The sequence below is a fragment of the Cebus imitator genome, unplaced genomic scaffold, assembly GCF_001604975.1.
Source record: "Cebus imitator isolate Cc_AM_T3 unplaced genomic scaffold, Cebus_imitator-1.0 Scaffold39, whole genome shotgun sequence".
NCBI lineage: Eukaryota > Metazoa > Chordata > Mammalia > Primates > Cebidae > Cebus > Cebus imitator.
In genome coordinates this window covers 2,217,532-2,237,265 of record NW_016107354.1, presented here as the reverse complement: position 1 = coordinate 2,237,265, position 19,734 = coordinate 2,217,532, and the positions used below count along the sequence as shown (strand labels likewise).

At 48.7% G+C, this 19,734-nt stretch overlaps 1 protein-coding gene across 18 annotated transcripts in view; it reads right to left on the bottom strand.

Annotated features, from left to right (window-relative positions):
• MICAL2 (microtubule associated monooxygenase, calponin and LIM domain containing 2) overlaps positions 1 to 19,734 on the bottom strand; it is a 158,088-nt gene that overhangs the window by 28,264 nt on the left and 110,090 nt on the right. For all 18 annotated transcript variants that reach the window (XM_017525741.2, XM_017525743.2, XM_017525748.2 and 15 more), the window contains 9 exons: positions 18,391 to 18,648; positions 16,780 to 16,895; positions 15,784 to 15,910; positions 15,025 to 15,115; positions 13,701 to 13,848; positions 12,204 to 12,403; positions 11,782 to 11,888; positions 3,333 to 3,401; positions 62 to 211 (listed from right to left, as the gene is read on the bottom strand). In XM_017525741.2, the coding sequence (XP_017381230.1) occupies positions 62 to 211; positions 3,333 to 3,401; positions 11,782 to 11,888; positions 12,204 to 12,403; positions 13,701 to 13,848; positions 15,025 to 15,115; positions 15,784 to 15,910; positions 16,780 to 16,895; positions 18,391 to 18,648 (1,266 nt within the window). The remainder of the gene's footprint in view (positions 1 to 61; positions 212 to 3,332; positions 3,402 to 11,781; positions 11,889 to 12,203; positions 12,404 to 13,700; positions 13,849 to 15,024; positions 15,116 to 15,783; positions 15,911 to 16,779; positions 16,896 to 18,390; positions 18,649 to 19,734) is intronic.

Here is a 19,734-nt window from a genome sequence, read left to right as displayed (position 1 = left end):
GAACATTCCTGCCGACAAGTCACCAGGAAGTCAGGTCCAGTGAGTATTTGACATGACTCACCTGCTTCATGAGTGAGGGGTTCCGAGTGCTCTCCTCAAACTTGGCCAGCAGCTGATTCGCCATGGACTTGACTTTGTTCTGATTTCCACCTTCTTTACTGCTCCCACACTCTTGATTGGAGCCCAAGCTACGGCTGGAAAAGTTTGAAGGCTGCAAAGGTTGAAACGGGACACTGATGGTTACTGGACATCAGAAAGCAGACTTGGGGACTCAGGACGTGGGACTAGTTTCCTGCAGAAGGGCTCCCTCCATGGTCCTGAGGAAAGGAGGCAGAGTCCCACAGAGGCAACGCTCGCAAGAGGGATATGTCTTTCCAAAGGATGGGCATGGCTAGGCTTGGGAGCCAGACAGCTGGGGTCTGAATCCTGACCTTCATTTCTTAGCCCTGTGACACTGGCAATTTACTTTACTTCTCTGACATTATTTCATGTATAAAATGAGAACAGTAATCTACTTCACATGATTACTGCAAAAACCAAATATAATCATGAAGTGTTGAACAAAGTGGTTTTAAAAAATACATCATCTGGCTGAGAAGAGAAGAGTCGGGGTGGGGGAGCAATGAGGGAGTCAGTAGGGGGTCACTCAGGAAAGGCCTGAGCTCAGGATCTTTCTCCTCTCTCCTCTGTACCCCCAGCTTTAGCCAGCCCTGTTCTATTTTTTGCTATCTTTTTAAAGAAAGCTTTTAATTTAGAAACAGTTTTAGATTTACACAAAAGTTGCAAAGATGGCACAGATTGTCCCTGCATACCCTTCACCCAGCTGCCAGCAGTGTTAAATCTGGAATAATTGCTCCTGTCATCAAAATTGAGAAATTAACACTGGCACAATACTATTAACTAAATTATAGCCTTTATTTGGATTGCAACAGTTTTTCCACTCATATCCTTTCTCTGTCCCAGGATTCAATCCAGGATCCCACGCTGCATTTCATCATCCAGTCTCCTTGGTTTCCTACAAACCGTAACAGCTTCTGTAACAGACTGACACTCTGTGAAGGGTACTGAGCCGCTGTTTCATAGAGCCCCTCAGTCTGGGCTGGTCTGATGTTCTCTCATGATTAGACTTTGGGCAAGGACACTGCCGAGATGAAATGCTCTTCTCATGCCAGCACAGCGGGGCGCATGATATCAACATGACTTATAAGTGGTGATGTAGACCTTGATCAATTGGTTACGCTAGTTTATAAAACAGAGTTCCATGTAAGATTTCTCTAGATCATCTGCTAACAGTAAACAATTGAAGATGACCAGTGTTTACTTAAGAGGCTCTGTTCCCCCTTACTGCAGGATGTCCTCCCACAGGCCTTGGAAGTATAAATGGCGCTGCCACAGCAAGTGGGCAGTCGGTTTTCCTAGGGACACCAGGAGCGTCCCTCACAGGAAGAGATATGGTCACGACAACAAAGATGTGTTCATTTAGAAGAAATTCACAGGAAGAGGAAAGCTGTAGTTAATGTTTTTAAAAAGATCCCTAGGTGTGGCAGCCCCATGGGCAACCTAGTACGTAGAGCCACTCTGAGTGTTTTGGACAAACACACACCAAAGAGGCACACGCTCCTTCCAAATGCAGTGTAACTATGCACAACAGCACAGGCTTGAGTGAGAAGAGGGTGTGTTTCCTTGGGCAGTCACTATTTGTTCAACACCAAAGTTAGCCAGGACAGTGGGCCACATAGGCCAGCACTTTCAGACATGAATGGGCCCATGAATCACCTGGAAATCAATCCTCAAAAGCAGATTTGATTTCTGTAGGTCTGGGGTGGGCCCTGAAAACCTGAACGTCCAACAAGTACCCAGCTGCTGCTGCTGCATCTTGGATCACATTTTGAGTAGCAAGAATTTAGAAAGAATACTGTTTTGTTAAAACTGACTTTAAACAAAACAGTTGCCCCAGGAGACTGTCCAGGGCATCTCAGAAAGTGCAGACACAAACCAGATTTCTTCCCACTCCAGCTCCTGTGTTGCCAATAACAGAAACAACACTCACATCCCTTAAACAAGCCATGGGTGAAAGGCAGGAAAATACTTCTGCCTGAGACAAAGTGTACCCAAGGGCAGCTTCTTAGGAACAGGCAGGAGCAAACCCTAGGCCCTGAAGGTGGAGAGCCAACACCCGTAACCTGGGAAATGGAACATGTCTCTAGCCTTGTGCAGCCTCTGCTTCCTCTCTGTGTCTCTGCTGGCTTCTTGCTTACACCACAGCCAAGAGGCGGGAGGCAACAGTGCTTGAAGGAAGCACCTTCAAGAGCTCTAGGAAAATGTTCAGGCCAGGGTGTTTTGAGCTTATTGGGTAGAATGGGTTTCTTCACATTTTAAGATGTGAACTGAACTGGTTTTTCTTCATCAGCACTTCCCTTTGACCATCCTGGATAACGAGTGGAATGGCTGGCTGCTGCTTTCCTCAAGGTGAACCTCACAGCTCTTCTTATGATAATGCTCACTGTTGTGGGATACAGCAAGTCAGACACGAGCAACCATATCATGAAAATATACAGCAATAAAATTCTTCAACCATATGTGATGGAAAAAGTCCCTTCCACCTCAGGAATCAATGTATTATGCAGATCGTCCTGCATGCCTCTCAGTCATTTCGGGGTCAGCCAGCAGGCTAGCCAAAGTTGGCATCCTACACTTTGCTGATGATATGCATGTCTGTGGAGTTGGAATGGCTTTGTTTGAATGAAGTATATATCTCAGGTGTCTTTTAAAAGCTGCCCAGGGAAGCAGGAACTGATACTCTTTTTCTGCTTGATCAATTTTTCAGAAGCAGGAGAGAGATTCAAGCTCTCCTTTAACAAAGTAACCTTTAATCTTCTTTCACCAGAAGGTGGCACTTGTGGGCACCAGGACATTTGCCTTAAAGACTAAAAGCAAAGGAATACAAAGGATGATTGGGAGAAAGCGGGAGTGCTGATGCTCTTACTATTTCCTGTTAGTAGTGACTGTGTATTGATTAACATGTGTCAGATACCATGTTCACCTTATTCATCTTTAAAAGTCCTGCAAAGTTTCATGCATTTCAAGTGTGTCATTGCATGTTACAGACGTGAACCACATCCTGGGAGGTTGTTTCTCAAAGGTTACATAGCTAGTAAGTAGTGAAGCGAGATCCAAAACCCCAACTGTTTTTCCATCACGCCAAGCCTGGAACCCAGTGGTTCATGACAGAGGGAAGGAACAGGGCCAGGCTGCTGCCACAGTGAGGCCGCCCATGGCCACTGGTTGTCAGGAAATCAGCCTCTGTTTAAACCCACACTGTGTACACAAACCTCGTCGAGGTTATTGAAGCCCTTCCGCCTCCGTTTGTTCATGTCGTTCTCTCCGGTTTGACCATCCACCTGCAATGGCCAAGAAAGCAGAGTGAGCTCTGGGGGCCAGCAAGGGCTTCAGTCCCACTAAGACCCCTGAGGGCACAGGGCTGGCTTTGAGCTGGCGCTGCAGATATGTCCCTGTCTGCAAACAGCTGTCAGCCTACAGGCAGCGTAGTGATAAATTACCCTGCACTGTGACAAACGCTGGCACAGAGGTTTGTTCAGGCACAGTGGAGAGAATCTCACCCCATTTAGGAAGCCAAGGCTTCCGTTAGAAGGGGCAGGAATCACATCCCCAAAGATCGTCATGAAACATCAAAGCAAAAAGAATCCCGGTGACATAGGCAGGGCCAGGATGATCTCCATTGCAACGTGGCCTTGGGCTCAGAGCAGTTTAATGGATTTCCCAAGGCCACAGCCAGGTCTGCTGATGCCCTCAGTGTGCTGCCTTATGGAGCCCGCCAGGGGTCTCTCTGCAACCAGGGAGCCTCTCTCCTACAAGAAGGCCACCTGGTTCACCTCACACGGACTCTGAGGACTCAAATGAGCTGCCCAGGGATTTGATGGCAAATCAAGCCTACAATTTGGTCACCGTCACAGATACTAGTAAACAATATTTTATTAACATCAAATAAGCCTTAACAATAGCCTGATGACTGGCATGACCACACAGCCTAGTTTGCTGGAGGTGTGTGTGGGGGTGTTTCTGATTTACTGCCTTTTACCCCCATCTGATTGTTAACAGTGCCCTCTTCACTCCCAGAAATCTCCTGGTTTAGATGATACATGACGTGATTGCCCTATGAGAACCCCTCACAGCCACTCTCTGCTGCATGAATCTGGACATTTAAATCCGGAAAGCCCTGCTCTACCCAAGCCCATTGCGTCACCCTGCAAGGGCTCCCAAAGAGCACTCGGTTGTCGGGCGTGTCTCCTCAGGGAAGGGGCAGAACTCTGGAGGCTGAGCTGATGCTATGGCTGGAGTGGGACTGACTGAATTTAGTACTCCTCTGCACCCCATGGGTAAGCCTAACCTTGATACTGGGCTAGGGTCCACCTAGGCTCCGCTATCCTTTCTGGGGTAAGACCTCTCTGCTACCAGTCTCCAGCCACTGGGGCCTTCTCCAAATGGCTAGCTCTCTCAGAACCAGGGAGCCATGTCCCACCGGCCACAGATTGGGGCGGGGAGCATACTATTCTCTCAGAGGGGCCCTCCATAGCAGGCCCACATTAAATCCTAGCTTTGCTACCATTTTGGATGTAGGGGGAAGTGCTACAGGCCACCTGCTCACCCCAAACCCAGGCGTACAGCCCAGTCAGCCCCATAAATCCTAATCTACTTAATCACAGGGGGATTCTTTCACCTCCTGGTTGTTCTGAAACAACGATAGCTATGGGCACCCCAACGCACAGCCCAGTACGCACCCCTCCCTCCAACGGAAAGCACCTGCTTCCTCATCTCTTGTCCTCTTCATCATCCCCTGCCCTCTCCCCACGTTTGCCAGCCCAGTTTTCTTTCTGTTTGTTTGTCTTTAAAGACAAGATCAACCACAGTTTAGTGCACTGATATTTGTTCAAAAATTTGACCCAGGCAGCACAAAACAACACATCAAAGGGCCCTGCCTTCTCTTGAACATTTTCCTCAGCTTCTAATAAATCATTATTCTGTGAATGGAAATGATTTCAAGCCAAAAGCTTGGGCAAACACCAAGAGAAACAGATGACCTTATTTGTAACAATGTTGGGTCTTAGAGGAACAGGCTGTCTGGACCCCCAGCTCTATAGCCTGGGAATGCTGCTCTGGCCAGCCCAGAGCTGGGGCCTGTGAAGGTACAGAATGTCCTACCCAACAAGAATGCTTCATGCGTAATCTTAGGGGTTTCTGGTTTTTTTGTTTGTTTTTTGTTTTTTGGTTTCTACCTTAAATGAGGATTTGACTTTTCCTCCAAAGAGCAAAACATTTTCTCTCTTTTGTACTCAACAGCCAGGGTGGGACTGTTTCCCTGGAGCCTATACAGATCAAAGACAGCACTACGAGCCAAAGGCTTACGAAAGGTGTTCCTGGGAGATCATGCCCAGCTAGCAGTCCCTGAGAAGACTCCAAATCCTTCAGGGGGAATAAAGGACACGGACAGAGTCAACCTCAGCCCCTCTGACCCACCCTGAGCCATGGGTCAACCAAATGTAGTCTATATGGAAAGGTTAGCAACACACATACCCAGGTGGTTTCTACTTTTCCCTATGAATTTAACATTGAAGCTCTGATTCTCAACTAAGAGCTAGGCTAAAGCAAAAAGGTTAAGAACATTCGAACCTAGAGATTTATCTAATTTTTTCTTATCTGCATATCTGTACTTGGAAACCAAAATTGCTTCAGTATTCCCTTGTCCTTGGACCCTATTTTACTCTACAAAGAATTAAAAGTACAAGAAGAAAGAAAATACTGTGCCCAAAGAGAACATGAGAATAAATAACTTATGTTCTTTTCCTATTAATGTTTCCAGCTGTTTCGCCCTAAGAATACTTTCTTATCATGATTGCCCAATCATTTGAAAGAGTCTATATACCAAAAGGCAAAGGCATTTATTAAACTAATTGGTTTCCCCATTAAAAAAAATCAAAGATCTGCCAATCTGAACATTTATTTGATCAGCAGAAGATAACCATGTTCCTCTACCGTCTGAGTTAATGTGATTTTAGCTCAAGGCAAACAAACTTTATATTTAGTTAGCTGGTATAGCCTAGCCCAGGAATAATTTAGAAATGGGTCATAGGAAGAGAGGTTGGCCATTGCAGGCTATGGCCTTGTTGACTTGGGCAGCAGCTATGACATTTAGAAACATGGCCAGTGACACCAGCAAGATAGTGCTTTCTTCAAGGAATCACAGATTTGAGTGCTGGTACTAATTATTTCCCAGCTGTGGGATCTCAGGAAAATCATCCAACTACTTTGACTTCAGTTTCCTCAACTATAAGAAGAGATTTTATATTGTTTAGTTCATAAGGTGCTATGAGAGTAATGAAATCACAGATGTAAAACACTTCTATAAAGTGTTAGACAGTAGTCATCCCTCATCCATGGCAGATACATTCCAAAGCCCCCAGTGGAAACTGGAAACCATGAATAGTGCCGAACCATGTTACTAGATCAAGAAAACATAGATCAGTTACTAGATCAAAAAAACATATCTATGTTACCTTAGCTGAGACGGCTAAGGGAACTAATGGGTGGGTGGCGTATACACCATGAATATACTGGACAAAGGGATGATTCACATTCCAGGCAGGATGGAGTGGGAAGGTGTGAGATTTCATCATGCTACTCAGAATGGTGTGCAATCTAAAACTGTGAATTGTTTCTGGAATTTTCCTTTTAATATTTTTGGACCATGAGTGAATACAGGTCACTGAAATCTTGGAAAGCAAAACCGCAGATAAGGTGGGGACTACGGTACAAGGGTTAGACACTATTAGTGAGGCTAGGGTCAGTAACAGACTTCTATTTTATTTTATTTATTCTTTTTGGGGAAGGGGTCTTGTGGTATTGCCCAGGCTGGAGTACAGTGGTGTGATCTCAGCTCACTGCAACCTCTATCTCCTGGGTTTAAGTGATTCTCGTGCCTTAGCCTCCCAAGAAGCTAGGAGGGTATACTACCACACAGGCTAGTTTTTGTATTTTTCGTAGAGACAGGGTTTCACCTTGTTGGCCAGGCTGGTCTTGAACTTCTGGCCTCAAGCAATCCACCCACCTCACCCTCCCAAAGTGCTGGGATTACAGGCATGAGACCCCATGCTTGGCAGAGTAACAGAAGTTTAAACATCTGAATTCTACTCCTAGCTTCAACATTTACCACCTACATGACTTATCAAAATGTAATCTCTCCAAGTCCAAGTTCCCCTATCTAAAAACTGGCATGAAAATGTGTTCCCAGCCTTCTTCCAAAGGTGACATGAGGAGCAAATGAGATGTATATGAAAGTGTTTTGTATGCTGTAAAGAGCTGTATTGATTGTGGTGGCAGTACAGAACCAAGTGTTCAAGCCAGATAGTTTTACTCATCTTTTGAGAAAACAAGCATCTTCATTTAATCATCATTTTAAAGGGAGAGAACTATCATTTACTGAGCCCCTTCCACCTCCCAGACACGGTGCTCAGACCTGCCACACGCATTTGCCCGCCTCATTTATGCAGCAATGCTGTGATGTATATGTTGTTACCCTCATTTCTCAGGCAAGCAAAGGAGCCCTCTGAGAGGCCAGAACATTTGCCAGATCCCCAGCAGACCTAACTATGTGTTTGTCTGCCTGACTTCTAACTGCATTCCCAAGCTGTAAACCAGCTCTGAGTCCTGGACTGAGATTGCACAGAGGAAAGGAGAGAGCACAGCTTCAGTCCTGACCTGCTGGCGCCTGGAGGGGCTGCTCCAGGACCCTGTGCTTGCCCCAGCCTTGGAAGATGGCACTCTTAACTCTCCTAAGCCTTCTTTAAACCTCTGCAATGAGAAGTCCTAAAAACCTAGTGGGAGCTTTGGCTGCTGGGTGGGTGGTTCTGTGAGAGAAATTGGGGAGGTGGGTAAGAGGAAGTTTGTAAGTCCCACTGGAAGGCAGGCTGCCTAGGCAGGGTCCTTGCTTGTTTCATTCACTGCTCCATCCCCAGTACTAAGGAGAACTCCACATAAAATAGGCACACAATAAACAGTTGTTGAATGAGTGGATGGAAGAGGCACTTTCACACGTAATGCCACCAGGCTCTTCAGAAACTGTCTGTGCAGGTGGGTCAGGAAGAGGGAGGTTGGAGAGGCGGACCTGGACCACCCAGACCAGACACTGACAAAAACGTCAGTCACGTTTTGTGAATGCCACTCTGTCGGGGACCAGTGCTGGAGGAGGAGGAGGACCGGCTGAGCAGGATCAAACCTGGGACCACTTATCTGGCGTCTGGGATGACTTCTGCAGGGAAAAGTGACAACTTTTGTCTTATCTCCCAGGGAGTGGGCTCAAAATGGAACAAAAATGAGTGTCTTGCATATGTGTACAGTAATGACTGTAGTGGCCGTAAGTACAGATGTCACCATGAGTGGTAGGTCTAGGAGAGCACTGGCAGGTATTGTGAGTCTGAGTGTGTATGTCTGTGTGTGTGCGTGTGCACACAGGGATGACAGGGGCCATGGTTGTATGTTCAGGTGTCACCAGCATGCATGATGACAAGAGCCCTGGAGCTCCCAGGAACTGTCCCGTGCCATGAGGCTTTTAGATGCTCCCCAGGACCACAGACAGAGCTGCAGAAGCAGACCAAGGGCCTCGTAAAAGGCAAATACAATCCCCAAGCCCTCCCTTCTCCAGGCGTGGGCCCCCCAGTCTTCAGAACTAATCAGCCCAACCGGCAACCACTCATGGTGCGATGGAAAAGTTACTGTCTCTAAAAGTAAATAAGATCCTTGATGGAGGAAAAGGTCTTTCATTCTGCTTGAAGTTGATACATCTTGTGGGATTGCACATTGTCAGGAAGGTAAGATTAGGGAGGAAAGAAGAATTTAACATCCTCAGTGAAAACCAGGAGGGAGATTAGTGGATCCCCTTCAGATGAAGATGCCACATTGTAAACACATGTGCACTCACAGCTCAATTCCCACGTCAAGATATTCCTCTGGAAGATGGAGAGGAAGTTAGAGAGGGGCAGGGAGGAAGGTCAGATACAGATATCCACAGGTACAGATATTGTCTGTGTTTGCAGGGAGGGCTATTGTACAGACTCGTGCAAGCAAGGTCTGGCCTGTATCTCCACTCCTGAAGGGCTGATTAGCAAGGTCATTGAGGGTTGCATGTTTTGTTGTACTGGCATCTTGGTGTAAACGTGAGGGAGCCTCTATGCACAGATGTGGATGTGTGAATGTATTTCAGAGTCTTCTGTGCAGACATCTCCTGTGGCTCTGCAGGACCAGGCCAGGGTGGACTCAACACACTTTGCTAGTGGGAAATGCTGAGGCCAAAGATCATTGCCGTTATGTTCCCTGATTCGAAAAAGCATTCAGATACAGCAAGGTGTCTGGTAGGACGGGAAGAAGGTACTTTCTACGTGCCCTGATCATTGTGCTGGCATTGAGTGGTAGACAAAACAAGAGAAGAACAAATACAATGCCCATGCCAGGCACTTAACCCAATGGCCAAATCTCTCCACCTATCCAAAGATGGGCAGAGTGCAGAGATTAAATGAGGCTGTGGGAGAGAACAGATCTGTGGGCCTTGACTCCTCTCAAAGTGGGCAGCCAAGGGACACACCCTGAAGACTCAACAGGGTTCAAAAGGGGCCAGGATTGGCCAGCAGAGCCCTCACCACAAGCAGTTTCTAGCAGAGCCAGGGGGAAGCGGAGTGAGGCCCTTAACCCTTGGAAGGCCTGGCTGGCCTTGCTAATTCCTGACTTCTCACTGTCCCCACCTCCTGAGCCGGTGCTGGCCAGGCTATTTCAATGCCGTCACTCTGTCAACAGAGGTGTGGTGGGAGAAGGGTGGGAGAAGGGTTGAAACATCCTTCTCCAGTTCCCTCTGTGGGCCAAGTGGGAGAAACACAGTGTATGGGGAAAGGCAGTCAATGCCTGGCGTAGAGAGCTTCCAGAAACTCCAACTGGCTTGTCTGGGGCAAAAAAGCCTAAGACAGGGGTCCTTGGGCTGCAGGTAGAACAAGCTAACCATTGGTATCCAGAAGAGAGCACCATTCGCTCACTGAGAACAAGGTGGGCAAGGCAGCCCTCACGCAGAGCCTCTGTGTTGGGCCAGCTCAGAGCAGGGAGCGGCTGGGTACAGCTCATCATTTTAACTGCTCTGTTGCTCAGCTGCAGCCTTGCCAGCCCATTCCTTCCTAGAGCTGGGGAGCAGCAGAAGCATGAAATATCCTGCTCCTAGAGTTAGCGAAACAGCTGCTGCAATGTCCCAGGGAGCAGGGAGTGCAGGCCTCAGTGGAAAAAGTGAACACTGCTCATAGCCCAGGGAAAGAAAGGAGGCTGGGCAGCCCCACCCTAGGGTGGAGGGCTGGCCGGATATGGCTGTCTTGGCCAAGCTTAAAGAGACTGTTGGCCACTAGAGAGACTCAGAAACTTGCAGAGGCCTCCAGCCCACTGTCCTGTTGGTGGAGGGCACCCTGCCATCCTGGGGAGGGCAGGCCAGCTCTGGGCAGGGACTTACAACTGCCCCCACCCAAAGCCACCCCTGCTCCCACCAGTGGCCTCACTCTGGTCCTATTCTCCTCCATCCATCTTCTCTCCTCTGCTCCCACTGACTACCCAGGGACTCCCTACTCCAGTCCTAGAACTCTGACATTTGCCATCTGCCCCAGCGCATCCACATCCCATAGGCTGTCCTCAGCCCTCACCCTGGCTGGCTTCCCTGTTGCCTGGCTTGGTCTCCAGGGCCCACCGTGTAGAAGCACTCTCCTCCCGGGGCTTCCCAGCTCCCTCCCTGCCTTTCCAACTGTCCCTTCCCCGGCTGCTCTGCCTCTGCCAGCCCCTTAAACTCTCTTGTTCCCCCAGGTTTAGAACTGGTTCTCAGTTTTCTCCCTCTCTTCCCAGCATCTATCTTCCCAACTGGATTCCAAGGTCAAGCTGCACATCACTTCTCCATGTCCTATAACTGGATATATAACAAATGCCTTTTAATGAGTGGACTGCTTAGTGTGAAAAAAGCCTGGGGTAGGGGCAAAGCAATGAAGTACAACAGAGTAGCAGGTGACCTGCCCAAGGCACCCAGCCTCTCTAGGTCTCCATTTTTTTTTTTGAGGCGGAGTTTCACTCTTGTTGCCCAGGCTGGAGTGCAATGGCACTATCTCGGCTCACTGCAACCTCTGCTTCCTGAGTTCAAGTGATTCTCCTGCCTCAGCCTCCCAAGTAGCTGGGATTACAGGCACCTGCCACCTATAGGAGAGCCCAATATATATTTGTTGAATGAATACAATATATATTTGTTGAATTCATGGAATGAATGAATTCCATGAATAAATACAAGTTAATGGAACAGATGGGTGGACGGAGCATGAGTGCCATGCACTTCTGCCACTAAACTGATGGCCATCACGTTCCGGATCTAAACTGCTCCACACAGTGAGAAATCATTTCATCCCCATGTCTCAGGAAGCAGAGCTGATCTGATTTGCTTCTAAAAGCGTTCACCAATATGTCCTATCAGCTCATGATCATGTCCTTCCTATAACCACTCTGAAGTCATTGAACTAGCTACACAGTGCCAGGAAGAACTTCGGAAAACACTCAGTCATGAATCCGAGCTTTACTGGTATCTTCAGGGAGCGCCTGGTCCATGTAACTTACTAGCATCAACAGACTGAGCATGTGATATTCTCCGCTCCTCATACCCTGTCCATGTGCAATGGGAAATACAACAAAAACCAAGCCAAAACTTACTCGTGGAGTCCTCTTCCTTGGAAATGTGAGGTTGAGATAGTTATTAGAAATGGATGATTTGGCCAAGCTGAGGTCAGCATTTTCTCCATAATTTTTGCGCCAAGAATCTGTTGGGAAATAAAAGTGCAACTGCCATTTGGATCCTGACTCCTGGAAGTGTGGCTATAACAAGGAGGTGTCATTGTAACCAGGTCCCTCTAAAATAATTCCCTTACCCCAAACTCAAGATGTAAATGACATACAGATCCACTTATGCACACAGGGGCTGGGTGAGTGAAGTCACCCCTGTTTGGCCTCAAAGTCAAGGGGAACGTATTGGGCAGCCCCAGAACAGACCATCCCAGTGTTCAAAGCAGCCAGACTCAGTGACAGGGACAGCGACGGCTCAAGGGGCCAAGCAACATCTCTGTGCAGGTGCTTACCCATGGGCCTCAGTGGAGTGCCCCGGAAGAGCTCGTAGAACTTGGAGAGGTACATGACCATGCTGAGCTTGTCAGGTTCCTGGGCAGATGCCATCTCTTTGCCCGTGGTCACTGGAGGGATCCCAAACTCTCGCTCGGCCACATCGAATGCGAGCTGGTTATTCTCCACAGCATCATCTTCATTCAAAGAGTCAAAGTTGCTAGAGAATCAAAGTACAGAAATTCAGGGAGACGAGGCAGAGGTGGGGTGCACTAAGCACCTCCAGCTGGTAAGGAGCACTGAGGGTGACACTCTGCCACATGTTGGCGGGCTGTGGGGAAGGAACAGTAACCCTCAACCCCTACCCCCAGTTCTCACCCCACCACCCCACTGGTCATGAAGCGACAAAATCAGACTCGGGCCATGATGACATAATTGCTGCCTGGGCTAAAACCATCAGAAAATGATTTAAACCTCTTGGGAAAATTCATGAGCTATTTTACTTTTAAATATCTTTTTTTTTTTAATTACAAAAGTAAAATGGGCATCTTGTAAAAAAAAAAATCAGGTTATATACCATATAAAATTAAAAGGGAGCCCAGGTGCAGTGGCTCAAGCCTGTAATCCCAGCACTTTGGGAGGCCGAGGCAGGCAGATCACTTGAGCTCAGGAGTTCGACACCAGGCTGGCCAACATGGCAAAATCCCATTTCTACTAAAAATACAAAAATTAGCTGGCTGTGGTGGTGGGCACCTGTAATCCTAGCTACTCGGGAGGCTGACGATACAGGATAATCACTTGAACCCAGGAGGCGGAGGTTGCCATGAGCTGAGATCAGCCTGGGCAACACAGCAAGAGATTCCATCTTAAAAAAAAAAAAAAGAGGCAAGTCCATCCTCTTAAGGCAGCCTTGCTTCCTAAGGTACCAAATGATAGCCCTTGGGTAGGTTTCCTTACAGCCTATTGTGGTAGATTTGCACCTGGTCAGGAAGTTATGCTGCTGCTGATTTACATACAGATGCATCAAGCTTTGGCATCACAGTGTTTCCTCAAACATAACCTGATCTCCCCAATGCCCCTGCTGTTTTTTCTAATTTGCAGATGAAGAATCTAAAGCTCAGAGAAGGTAAGTGGCTTGCCCAAGGACACACAGCTTGTGGATCTGGATTTCAAACCTAATTCTGTAAAACCCTCAAACTAGTCCCTGGAATTAGGTCTGGCCCATAACTCCTCTCTTGAAGGTGGAGCTCCAATGTATGAATGCTCAAATTTCTGAAGAGTGTGGTAGTAGGGGCGCGTGGGGAGGTCAGTAAGAGTGCAATCACTAAACCTGATTTTTATTCTCACATATTAGGAACACAGATCAATCAGTGCAAAGGGAAAAGAACAAATGTAAGAAAAAATTCAAATCGAAACACAAAAAGAGAAATACTGAATCAAGTAATGGAGATTCTGCACGCAGCAGAATGGCCTTGGCATCCCTTGTCTCCAGGGGCCAGCCTGGGCCCCAGACTCACATGAGCTCAGGCCGGAAGCGGTGGATGATGGCACACAGGGCCAAGCCGCTGCGCCAGGATGTGGTCAGGTCAGTGACGTTGACATGCTGGTAGCCCTCTGTCTGCTGCTGGCACCAGGTTAGGAGCTTGCTGGGCCGGATATCTGACTCTGCAAGTAGGAGAACGCAGGCAGTGAGATTCTGCAGGAATCTCATACAGCCCAACCTGGATCCCCTCTCATTGCCACTGTGGCTGGTGACCAGGAAGAGTGGCCCCAAGGCAAGGGGCCAGGGAAGGGGGCCATTGGCATGGGTGCAGCGCCCTGAGGACTGCTGCTTGGGGGCCTGATCAAGAGTGTGGCAGGAGGGGAGAGGAAGCATGTTCTCTTCCAGCAGAGTCCCTGAGACCCACTGTGTCTAGGCCCTGTCAATAACATGCTCATCTAGTGGGGAAGACAGTCGCAGAGGAGGTGACGATGACACAGGGCTGTGATGGAGGGAGAAGCAGGGGGCTGTGGGAGCACATAGCACATTTGCCTGAGTCTGCTCTGGGAGGGGAATTCTCAAAAAAAAAAAAACAAAGAAAAGTCACGGGGAGGTGCATTTGAGCTCGTTCTTTAAGAGCATCTAGGAACTTATCAGATGGAAGAGATCATTCCAGGAGAACAGAAAGGGCTGTGCAGTGGCAAAGAATCTAGAAAAACCTGCTATGTTTGTGCAATGCTAAAATGGTTGATTATAGTAAGCGGTTTATTATAGCAGTAGGCACATCATGGTGTGTGGACGGGATGGAGGAGTACAGCTGAGTCTGCCTAAGGAAGGAGGGGAGGCAAAGCCTGGACAGGCACAGGTAGCCAAAGAGGTCTCTAAGCAAGACAGCATCCTGGGCCGAGCTGGGCGCTGGGAGTTCCTCACTGAACCATCCCTTCTCCCTGCATTGAGCACCGGCCCTGTGCCCAGCGCATTGCTAGGCCAGGATGATCGGGAAAAGGGTGAAATGCATTAAGCTCATTATCTACTTATGGGGACAGGACCTCCATGCTGGAAACAACAGGAAAATAAGAACAAGTCTCAGTGAAATAATCCCCGGTTCTCGTTTACTATGTGAAGCTCTCAACACATACTAGCTCCTTTCATCCTCACAGTGATTCTGTGGGCAGGGGTTCTCTTGGTCTTACAGAGGAGGAAACTGGAGTACAAAGAGGAGAGGTGCCTGCCCACGGTCACACAGGTAAAGGGGCAGAGCCAGGCTGGCTGCAGAGCCTGTGTCACCATGGTTACTGAACAGGCCTCCTCCCCTCGAAGCCTTCCCAGCCACCTATCACAGTCCCAGGAGAGCCACTCACCCCTCCTGGAGAGGCTGATAGATCTCCTCACTGAGCCCAGTCTCTCGAGAGGGTAGCGGTCCAGCTCCTTAGTGATGTACAAATGCTTCACCTATGAGCAAGAGAGACAACATGCTTGCCCACCAGTTCTCCCCCAAATCCTAGTCTCAGGGCCCCTAAACTTGACCCACCCTCAATTCAGTGCCTGCCACCATTTTCCGCTATTGCTGGGAGGCATGACCTTCAGCAAGGGAACCTGGCAACTTAAGCCATAGAACGATGGACCTCAATCATCCACCCAAATGCAGGCAAACTAAGTGGGAATGTGTGTAGCTAATTTGTGTGTATGTAATTAGCTAATTTTAAAAGTTCACACAATTTTCTGTTCTATTGACCAAAGAGGTTGGGAGTTTGGTGGCTCTAAATCAGTGGAAGCAGAAATGGACTCCAGGACATGGGTGGTATGCAGAGAGCATATTTGGCCAAGTAGATTATTTGAGACAGGTAAGATCAGCAATGCATACGCATAGTGACAAGTTAATATATGTAAATTCATGCACATACGCATCTCTCTCTCTCTCTCCACATATGGGTTTTAGTTCTGTCCTGTGGGCTAGAAAGGAGGCTGACTCTACTAGGGAAAGGAACTGGTCCCACCAGTAGACCAGCAGGCCTTGGTGGCCTCTGTCCAGGGAATGGGCCAAAATTGTATGTGACCCCCTCCCCACTGCCTCTTCCCACTGTCCAGAGTGATTCAGACAGGCCCCAGGATTGACTTGCCTGATGGGGCCGGACACAGTGTGAGTTAAGGTTTGGGTACCGCGTCCCTGGGTCCAACGTGTACTGCTCAAAGTTCTTGTTGATGTTCTCTGGGGTTGTCTGAGGTAACAGCCGGTAGAGACTTTCCCTGGAGAGAGGTGGAGCCTGGAGGTCAGGTGTCACTTTTGCCACCTCAGGCCTTGTCCCCACCCTTCCCCTCTTCCCCCTTCCTCTGGCTCAAGGTCTTCCTGGAAATGTTTGTCTAACCCTTCCCTGAAATGCCTGACACTCCTGGTTCCTGGTTCTTGAGATCTGTGAAGTGGGGAGAAGGTCAAAGGGGCCAAGTGGAAAGGGGCGCCTGGGTGATGGGGATGCCAGGCTCCTCCCCCTGGGGAAGAGGGGAGGGATGCAGGGCTGGCAGCACAGTGGCCTGTGGTTTTGCCATAACTATGCTCAGCCACACTGCCTCCTGCGGCCTGCTCCCCATGGTCACAGGCTTCCACACCCAAGACTGTCAGAGGTCTGTTGGCGACCGCCAGCCCTGACCTCCCCCAGTCCACCAGCTGTCACAGCCACGTGGCTGGCAGCAGGGGTCTGGGAAGAAGCCCAGCATCTCAGCAGTGGGAGAGGCCTGGAAAACCAGAGAATCCAATCCCCATCCAGGACAGGAGACTCAGCACTGCCCTGGAAGATTCCCTTAAATAAACCTCTCTGGCTCTTGGGTGAATGAGCAATGTGGGGGAGCCCCAGCTGCAGGGCCAGCCAGGATGAAGATTTTTCTGTGGCATTCAGGGCTTAAGGTCCTGGCCCCTAGAGAAAGTCACTGTAAGAGTCCGATCATGATGAAGAAAGCATCCTTGGGCATGCTGACGATCAAATCAGGCCACATATGGGAAGGCAGAATAGAGGAGGCAGAGGCTCCAGGTATATCCAGCAGTCACCCGAGGGGTGATCTTTCCCCCTTTCCTGCCGGAGTGGCCCTGCCCCCCAGTTAGGAGCCCTGCAGTCAAAGCTCACCTTTCAGCCAGCAGCTCCAAGGGAGGGGTGCCCTGGTTCCAGTTCTTCACCATCCATGCCGTGTCAAAGGCTGCCAGGAAGCCACGGGCACAGCCAGTACCCATGGGCCAAAATGGCTGCAAAAGAAAACACGCAAAATTCCAGTAGATTCTGATGACTCCCAATCTACAATCTCATTGTACCCAGAACACACTGATTACCAGGAATGTGCGGGGCACTGGAGGGACAGAGAGGTGACAGAGCAGGGACCCTGCTACCTACGAGGATTCACTGCAAGCTCAAATAATGGTGCAGAGAGTCAAATGTAAAGAGTGCTATGATGCAAGCATAACAAAACTGCTTTAGGTCTCAGAAAAGGCGAGACAAATTCCCATCCTGGGAGAGGGGGATGGAAAACAGAATAAGCTTCTTAAGAGTTGCACTGGCTGGGCATGGTGGCTCACGACTGTAAACTCAGCACTTTGGGAGGCCGAGGCAGGCAGATCACTTGAGGCCAGGAGTTCGAGACCAGCCTGGCCAACATAGTGAAACCCTGTCTCTACTAAAAAATACAAAAAATTAGCTGGGCTTGGTGGTGGGTGCCTGTAATCCCAGCTACTCTGGAGGGTGAGACAGGAGAATGGCTTGAACTTGGGAAGAGGAAGTTGCAGTGAGCCGAGATCGCGCCATTGCACTCCAGCCCAGGCAACAGTGTGAGACTCCATCTCAAAAAAAAAAAAAAAAAAGAGTTGCATTAAGCTGATCTTAACAAATGGATGGGATTCTGAACCTGATCTACTTGGGAATAATATGGGCAAAGGCGCGGTAGTTGGAAAATGCTGGCGCCTGATGGAAGAACAGCCGTCTGTTGCAGGTGTGACATAAAGCATGGGAGGAGGGTAGGGAGAAACCAAGCTGCGAAAAGAGCTAATTATATACACATCAATTAGCTACAAATCCTGCTATACCCAAAGCAGGAAGGCTACTGAGGACTCAGCCATGGCCCTTAGGTTTGAGTCCATGCACAATGGTGCCCAAGGACCCAGTCAACCAAGCTAAGTGCTGACTAATCTGCTCCATGAGCACCCAAAGCATGGTTCGGAATTTGACTCTTAACTTGGAAAAAACACATAATCAGTGCTTACACTAAAGAGAAAAATTTCTCCTTTCTGAACACAGGCATTTAATCTAAGGGTTCTTGCACCCTTGCAGATTTTCTGGGAAGAATTTTCAGCAGGGAAGCTATGAATGGAAAGGAGACTTTGGGGACCATGCACCTCTCCTGCACCCTATGTGATCTCAAAAAACACAAAGGGCCACACATACGCTCTGAGAGGGATGGCCCATATGGCCCAGGCTGGGGCTGCCTGATGTTGTACTTCATCAAAGAAGTCAGTGCAAAAGAGCCAGGAGAGAGAAAAGAAAGCTCTCCTAACTACACAGAAGCGGAACCGCCTCGTCTGAAGGCAGCAACAGGACAGGCTCTAGGGCCGGAACAGGCTTGGCAGAGTCCTGCCAACTGGCTGGGAGCCTGTCCTCTCCCCGCTGCAAAACAGCAGATAGTGCCTGCCAGGATATTAATGTGGGATCTGTCTCGCAGAGGAACGTGGGGGCTCCAAGCACAGGCGGTACCTCAAGCAAGCTGTCACCCACGAGGGCCACGAGCAGCTGGTGTGCCTGCCGCTCCCGCACCAGGGCCGCATTCTCTGAGGCATACATGGAGGTGAAGTCAAACATCGCCACGTCGGGCTGCCCATAGTGGTTCATGGCAAAGTCTAAGGATGGCAGCTGGTAGTTGGTGGCAAAGTCTGCAGCTTCCCGAGCATAGGAGAGCAGGTTGTCCTGGTTCACGTTCTCCGCACACAGCAGCATCTCTGTGTCGATGTAGTCCTGGGGAAGATCAAAACACGGTGCGGCAACCAGCAACCTCCCCCTCTAAAGGGCTAGCCTTTAGACCCACGTCTTGGCAAAAAAAGGACTTGGAATGGGTCTACGCAGTGAGGTGAATCAAAACAGAAATAGAAAAATCAGGGTCAAGGGAATAAAGAGGAAATAAATCAGCCAGCTGTGAGGGTTAACATTGTTGTGATTAAGCATCAAATTTGGCTTTGAGCTTCCTGGTATCCAAGGCAAAACGGAAATGTGATATGCCACAGAGCTTTCCTTATCAGAAAGAAGGAAGCATAGAAATTCCTCAGGGCAGGCAATTTTTTCCTGGCATTAAATTCTAAAAGATCTGTCTCACGTAGGAATTTCAACAGGGTATGTTGAGAGTTGTAATGAACAGTACACTTGATAATGGTCTTAGAGCAAACAACAAGCCAATTTCACAGCGCTGGCTCTCATGAGAACTACAATTACGAGACAAAGGAACCATCAGAAAGTGTGGTTTTATAATAAATTCAGCTAAGCTGATGTGATCAGATATGCCATGTTTAGTGGTCAAACAAGACTGGAAAAGAAAATGGGTACCCTCTCATGCTTTCTCTCCAGAATCAGTCACCCCTTTACTTGATGGGCTGAGGGGTCCCCAGAGCTTGGCTTTGCTTTTGGTGCTAATTGTTATGCTTCTCTAATCAGGGGTACAGAGCCCTTAGCTGCGAGGACTGGAAATCCATCCTGGAGGGACACTAGCGATGAACCACAGGATGTCAGGATCGAAGACAGCCGGCAAGGTTAGTGTATTCCCCGAGTCCAAGCTGCTCATCGTGTGGCTAAAGAAACTAAAAGACCACCCTTCTCAAAAGTGACACAAAAAGTAAAGACACCTGGAGAGGGAGGGGACCAGTGTGTAACATGAACACAGGCTTAGGGGTCAGGGAGAGCCACGGGTCAAAGTCTACTTCTGCTGTTTACTGACTAAATCTGGGCAAGTTATTTAACTTTTCAGAGTCTCCGCTCTCTTTGTGAAAAGGGAATATCAAACCCTACACCACAGAGCCATGTGAGAGATGGAATGAGTGTACACATGAAATC